General features: G+C 48.6%; 1 protein-coding gene across 1 annotated transcript; it reads right to left on the reverse strand.

Moving 5' to 3' along the window:
• Positions 1 to 1,298: 1,298 nt before the first annotated feature.
• On the reverse strand, positions 1,299 to 2,993 carry LOC136577045 (E3 ubiquitin/ISG15 ligase TRIM25-like). The gene has a single exon (XM_066576745.1). The coding sequence runs from the start codon at positions 2,926 to 2,928 to the stop codon at positions 1,357 to 1,359; it is 1,572 nt and encodes a 523-aa protein (XP_066432842.1). The 5' UTR covers positions 2,929 to 2,993; the 3' UTR covers positions 1,299 to 1,356.
• Between the last annotated feature and the right edge of the window lie 4,446 nt (positions 2,994 to 7,439).

Consider the following 7,439-nt stretch of genomic DNA (forward strand, 5'->3'; position numbering starts at 1 on the left):
GAATGTGAGCGGCCAACACCTGTAATTACAAGCACTGACCACTGGGACCCGCTGTCAGGAATGTGAGCGGCCAACACCTGTAATTACAAGCACTGACCACTGGGAGACGCCGTCTGTCAGGGATGTGAGTGGCTGGGACCTGTAATTACAAGCAGACTGGATCGCCGGCCGCTGGATCTCAGCTAGATTGGTTTATATAACATCATACCTACATGTCACCCAAGTGCACCAAGTCTTCCATAACAAGCCGGGGATCATGCCAGAGGCAGCAGAGTAAAACACACATCACTGCCAAACACAGCAACGTCTCGGGGCTCCTCCCCTTCAGGCATGTGCAGTCAGTTATAAGGCATTACGCAGAGAGCTCCCCCTAGCTGTCGTTGCAGGTAGATATAATTGTATCCTTTACATCTGTGTCTGGGGGGGATTCCTCGCTCTGCATCAGAAAATCACTAGAAAGATATACGAAAAAATGAATCAGCGCAAAACTTTAGTCGAAAGAATTTTAAAAGGTTTAAATACGACTTCCCTGCGATGCGAGAGTGAGTGAAAACACATGATAATGAAACCAATGATCTTCAATGGTTTCATTCTCATTAGCGATGTTTTCACTCTAACCTCGCATTGCAAAGAAAAATCTGCAATATCGCCCATTGATTTCAATGGGGCCAGCAGCAGCAGCTCTGGCCCCATGGAAATCAATAGGAGATCGCAATGATGGCTAGGAATTCCCCCAAAGAGAGAAGAGGGGGCGGAGCTACAGGCATCTCAGACATGTCTCCCCATATTTGGAGAGATAGGGGCAAGACTAGTAAGTTCCCCCCTGTGAGTGGGTGGTGGGGCTAGAGGGGTTATCCTAGTGATACCTCTCTAATCAAGTAAGGGGGCGGGAACAGTGGGTTTTGCCTGCTAGCCCTGCCCCCTCACTGGGCTAGAGATAGATTACTATAATAGCCCCTCTGGCTCTGCCCCTCTCAAGCCCCTCCCCCCACTCGTGGGAAAACCCACTAGCCCCACCCACTATCTCTTCAAAAATGGGGAGACATGTCAGAAATCCCCTATAGCTCCAACCCCTCTCTCTTCTCTCTCGGGCGGAATTCATAGCCTGCTTTGCGATCTCCTATTGATTTCAATGGGGCTAGCGCTGCTGTTGCCGGCCCCGTTTAAATCAATGGACGATATCACAGATTCTTCTTTGCGATGCGAGGTTAGAGTGAAAACATCGCTAATGAGAATGACACCATTGAAAATCATTGGTTTAATTATCATGCGTTTTCACTCCCTTTCGAATCGCAGGGAAGTCGGATCGCCACTAGGTGTGAGCCCTAAGGCTTTAGAGCCGTCATTTAGTTGTAGTTATTTCATAATTCTGATACTTGAATCTGCAAACAGATAGAAAGCGGCATAGAGCGGCTCGGTGAAGGAGGCGGTGAAGGTGTGCAAGTGTCTGATGGGGTCACACAGCTGGTAGAAGGACAGACGTCCAGCCTCATAATCCAGATAGATCCCAACAGTCTGCACAGGAGATTCCGATACCAGCTCCTTATATATATTGTTGTGAGATGCTCCAAAAGCATCAATCATCGATGAAACCCAAGACTTGTTATTACGACCAATATAAGATTCGTCACCCACCCACTTCCTCTCCAGACTTTCCCCGGCCACTCCTATCAGCCATTTCTTCGCCTGACTCACATCCACCTCCCAGTAATGTCTCCCAGAGGAGAAGCTGCGGGAGCTGAACACATGACAAGATGTGAACCTCTTAGGCCCATCAGGTCTGTTCTGTGATGTAGCGGTATAAGAAGCCGATCTGAGATCCTCTGATATAATAATCTTATTATGAGCCGTGTCTATATCCAGTAAAATGTCTGACTTTTCCATCACTGCGAACTTTCTCTTTATCTTCATATCAATCAGACTATCAGCAAAGTGTAACAGTCCCCTGTGTAATAGCAGTGAGACTACATCTTCATCCAGGCACTGGGCATCTCCTACCTCACTGATGACATCACAGCTCCTACCACTGATGTCACCACAATCTTCTTGTAGTAAGGTCAATGGATCAGAGATATTACATAATCCCTCAAATTGAGTAATCTTCTTGGTCAGCTCATCCTTGTGTAGCTCCACCTGTCTGATTATATCAGACACTGAAAGTGACACCTGATCCTGCTGTCTGGTAATCTCATCCTGGATTCTCTTCTCCAGACCATCCAGCTTCTCCCTGAGATCAGTGAACAGACCAGAGACTCTCTCGGTGAGTGCGGCTGATGTCTTTCTTTGTTTTGTCTCATGATCCTTTAGATTCTGGACTCCTCTTCCAGCTTCTTCTCTCTTGGACTTCAGTTCCTCAATGACAGGTCTCATCTTCTCTTTCTCCTTCTCGCAGGCCACATCCAGTAGCTGCACATCATGTCCCTTGTGATCTCCGGCCACCCAGCAGGACACACAGATACAGGCGCCATCTACAGGACAATAGTATTTCAGGACCTCATGGTGTGTGGAGCATTTTCTACCCTCAAATGACACAGTGGGTTCAATTATACTGTGATTCTCTGACCTTTTGTGGGCTCCGAAATGTTCCTGACACATGGACGCTTCACACTGCAGACATGATTTCACAGCCGGGACCGGAGACTTTATACAGTAAGTACAGAAGATTCTGCTCTCCATATCAGGCTGACTAGATAAGAAACGCTCCACTATATTCGCCAGCTTCCTGTTCTTCTCCAGGGCCGGACGCTGCGGGGATTCTTCTCTGCAGTCAGGACAGGAATACACTCCAGCTGCCTCCTGTGCATCCAGCGCACTCACAATACACGAGCGGCAGAAGTTGTGTCCACATCTCAGGGATACGGGATCTGTATAGAGGCTCAGGCAGATGGAGCAGTTCAGCTCGTCCCGCAGGTCAGCAGACGCCATCATACTAGGAAAGAGCAGGAATCGAAAGTTAAAAATTTTCCCTACATCATCAGGCGGAGACTTCCTGTAGAAGACTTAACTCTTGCTGTACTGAAAGTACATGCTATCCTGGCCCCCTCCATAAATGTCATACATGTAATGTCTTGTGTTGATGCGCTGTGCAAAAGTGTCTTGTCATTCTGTGATGTGTATTGCACAGCTGCAGCAATGTCCTCGTCTTCCGGGGGGGGGGATGGATGAGCCAGGAGCAGGAACTGAGCTCCCGCCCCCTCTCTGCCTCCAAAATGAAATTGATGTATCTGTATCACGTCAAAATCTGTCGCACTCACAAAGCCTTAGGCTGGATTCACACGAATGTATATCGGCTCGGTTTTCATGCCGGCCGATATACATCGTCTCTCTCTGCAAATAGTGCAGAGTGGCAGAGAGGAGGCAGAGAGGGCGCGGGAGCTCAGTTCCTGCTCCTGGCTCTTCCATTCCCCCCCCTTTCCCGCAGATGAGGACGACGTATATCGGCTCGGCGTGAAAACCCAGCCAATATACGTTCATGTGAATCCAGACTAAACATGAGAGAAAGTAATCTTGGCATGCCAGTATGACGCAGTGGAAAAAGGGAATCAATGCCGTTCGGTGTACCCATGGTGTGGCATGAGCCAAGAAATCCCAGTAATGACTGTTACTTCTGCACAGTGAAGATCATGGGCCGTACCAGTACCAGTAAGTGTAACATTGTGTATCCCCATATGCCATCTGCCATGAGACTAGTGCCCCATAGTGATGCCATCACTGTGCCATGCCCGTCCAATGTCAAGCCCTCAACAGATACCAATTCAGACGGTGATACAAGTGATGAGATGTACCAACCAGACAGTATGGGGGATGAAACCCCAGCTGAATGATTTGGTTTGTGATCTGAATTTGCCTAAAGACACATCAGAGTTGTTGGGATCACGACTTCATGTAAAGATCTCACTGTCTCCTAATATGAGAGTCTCCTGTACCGACACCGAGGAGCAGAATTGCTCCCGTTTTTTGCTGGGAAGGCGGTTTGGTAGATTGTCCAGACATTCCGGCAGTCATGGAATACTTCAACATTAATTACGTAATTATGTTCCCTCAAGGAAAGTACTAAAATAGAGCTGGTGATTGGAGGACCATCAAGTGTGAACCAGAGGGCAGACTAGACCCCTGTCTACCCCCAGAGCTCTATGCTCCTGGGAGGACTCATACTCCATAAATAGCCCCACCCAGTTCTGGGGAGCTCAGTAGAAGGAGAACAGTTCTAGTGAGTGCTGGTGAGTAGAGTGCAGTGACAGTCAGTAATAGTGAGTGCTGGTGAGTAGAGTGCAGAGACAGTCAGTAATAGTGATTGGTGGTGAGTAGAGATGAGCGAACGTACTCGTTTTGAGTAATTACTCGATCGAGCACCGCGATTTTCGAGTACTTCAGTACTCAGGTGAAAAGATTCGGGGGGGAAGGCGTGGCGGAGCGGGGGGTAGCAGCGGGGAACAGGAGGAGAGAGGGCTCCCCCCCCACTCCCTGCTGCAACCCCCCACTCACCCACGGCGCCCCCCGAATCTTTTCACCCGAGTACGGAAGTACTCGAAAATCACGGTACTCGGGCGAAAAAGGGGCGTGGCCGAGTACGCTCGCTCATCTCTAGTGGTGAATAGAGTGCAGTGACAGTCAGGAATAGTGATTGGTGGTGAGTAGAGTGCAATGACAGTCCGTAATAGTGAGTGCTGGTGAGTAGAGTGCAGTGACAGTCAGTAATAGTGAGTGCTGGTGAGTAGAGTGCAGTGACAGTCAGTAATAGTGAGTGCTGGTGAGTAGAGTGCAGTGACAGTCAGTAATAGTGAGTGCTGGTGAGTAGAGTGCAGTGACAGTCAGTAATAGTGAGTGCTGGTGAGTAGAGTGCAGTGACAGTCAGTAATAGTGAGTGCTGGTGAGTAGAGTGCAGTGACAGTCAGTAATAGTGAGTGCTGGTGAGTAGAGTGCAGTGACAGTCAGTAATAGTGAGTGCTGGTGAGTAGAGTGCAGTGACAGTCAGTAATAGTGAGTGCTGGTGAGTAGAGTGCAGTGACAGTAATAGTGAGTGCTGGTGAGTAGAGTGCAGTAACAGTCAGTAATAGTGAGTGTTGGTGAGTAGAGTACAGTGACAGTCAGTAATAGTGAGTGCTGGTGAGTAGAGTGCAGTAACGGTCACTAATAGTACTGGTGAGCAGAGTGCAGTGACAGTCAGTAATAGTGAGTGCAGGTGAGTAGAGTGCAGTGACAGTCAGTAATAGTGAGTGCTGGTGAGTAGAGTGCAGTGACGGTCAGTAATAGTGAGTGCTGGTGAGTAGAGTGCAGTGACAGTCAGTAATAGTGAGTGCTAGTGAATAGAGTGCAGTGACGGTCAGTAATAGTGAGTGCTGGTGAGTAGAGTGCAGTGACAGTCAGTAATAATGAGTGCAGGTGAGTTGAGTGCAGTGACGGTCAGTAATAGTGAGTGCTGGTGAGTAGAGTGCAGTGACAGTGTAATAGTGCTGGTGAGTAGAGTGCAGTGACGGTCAGTAATAGTGCTGGTGAGTAGAGTGCAGTGACAGTCGGTAATAATAAATGCTGGAGAGTAGAGTGCAGTGACAGTCAGTAATAGTGCGTGCTGGTGAGTAGAGTAGAGTGCAGTGACAGTGTAATAGTGCTGGTGAGTAGAGTGCAGTGACGGTCAGTAATAGTGAGTGCTGATGATCAGTCTATGGAACGTTTACCATTTGTGTCTACATTCTGCCCTATTAGTGGCCAGGTTTCCCAGATTATTAGGAAACACTGGCCAATCCTATCTAAGTGTTACCCTGAGGTGAAACATTTTCACCACCCGCCGCTTATGAGCTACAGGCGTGGACCCAACATTAGAGATTTGGTGATGACAACGGGGAGCACAAATAATAACGATGAGTTGACACATCCCTCTTTACCCAAGGGGGAAACCAGGATGTTTTCCATGTTTAAACTGTGTCAGTTGTAGCAAGCGCGAACTATGGTCCATCTCACGCGATTTAGCGCAGCAGTCCCCGTTTGATGACGCATATATGACGCTGAAGAATGAGACGGTCCTTTGAACATGACGCCGGTGGTCCATGGTTACATCTCCTGATTGACATCCCGGTGCTCCAGTCGCAAGCAACCACTTCGTGGGTGTGTTTTAGTATGTGCATTGTATTGGTGCTGTTTTGTATAAATATGGTGTCTATATGTCAATTGAATGAGCTTGACAAAGGCTGTTTCTCCAGCCGAAACGTTGCTGTCCGTTTTTACTCTCTCTGGGATACATAATAAAGATACGCTGCTTTCTTCAAAATCTTCTCGTGGTGGATATCCTCTTCACATCAAGCCATTTGCCAGGTGCTGCTGGTCTACAACTTTTTGCTGTTCACTATTTCTCTTGAGCCCATTGACAAGTCTGGACTCTGACCAAGCGTGCACGGCTCGACACTTCTCGCATCCCCACCTGTGGTGACGCACATATAGGAGTGCTGCTGCACATTCAACTTTTCAGGCCTGACACATGGACGTCTCACAGTGCAGACACAATCTCACGGCCGGGACCGGAGACTTTATACAGTAAGTACAGAAGATTCTGCTCTCCATATTCGGCTGACTAGATAAGAAACGCTCCACTATATTCGCCAGCTTCCTGTTCTTCTCCAGGGCCGGACGCTGCGGGGATTCTTCTCTGCAGTCAGGACAGGAATACACTCCAGCTGCCTCCTGTGCATCCAGCGCACTCACAATACACGAGCGGCAGAAGTTGTGTCCACATCTCAGGGATACAGGATCTGTATAGAGGCTCAGGCAGATGGAGCAGTCCAGCTCGTCCCGCAGGTCAGCAGACGCCATCATACTAGGAAAGAGACGGAAATGAAAGCTAAAAAGTTTCCCTCCATCATCGGGCGGAGACTTCCTGTAGAAGACTTAACCCCTGCTGTACTGAAAGTTAGTCACACTACTGTGAGAAGCAAGAGGCTTAATAATACATGTGTAGTGACCCAGTACATGCTATCCTGGCCCCCTCCATAAATGTCATACATGTAATGTGTTGTGTTGGTGCGCTGTGCAAAAGTGTCTTGTCATTCTGTTATGTGTATTGCACAGCTGCAGCAAGTGGAGAGTTAATGTCTGGATGAAGTTGGGTCGTGTCTAGAGATGAGCGAACGTACTCGTCCGAGCTTGATGCTCGTTCGAGTATTAGCGTGTTCGAGATGCTTGTTACTCGAGACGAGTACCACGTGATGTTCGAGTTACTTTCACTTTCATCTCTGAGATGTTAGCGCGCTTTTCTGGACAATAGAAAGACAGGGAAGGCATTACAACTTCCCCCTGCGACGTTCAAGCCCTATACCACCCCCCTGCAGTGAGTGGCTGGCGAGATCAGGTGTCACCCAAGTATATAAATCGGCCCCTCGCGCGGCTCGCCACAGATGCGTTCTGACAGAGATCAGGGACAGTGCTGCTGGTGCCGGAGCTGCTATAGG

This window comes from Eleutherodactylus coqui, chromosome 8, assembly GCF_035609145.1.
Source record: "Eleutherodactylus coqui strain aEleCoq1 chromosome 8, aEleCoq1.hap1, whole genome shotgun sequence".
NCBI lineage: Eukaryota > Metazoa > Chordata > Amphibia > Anura > Eleutherodactylidae > Eleutherodactylus > Eleutherodactylus coqui.

Coding starts and splice junctions, on each gene's coding strand:
- LOC136577045 (XM_066576745.1), bottom strand. CDS start 2,928: ATGATGGCGTCTGCTGACCTGCGGGACGAGCTGAACTGCTCCATCTGC.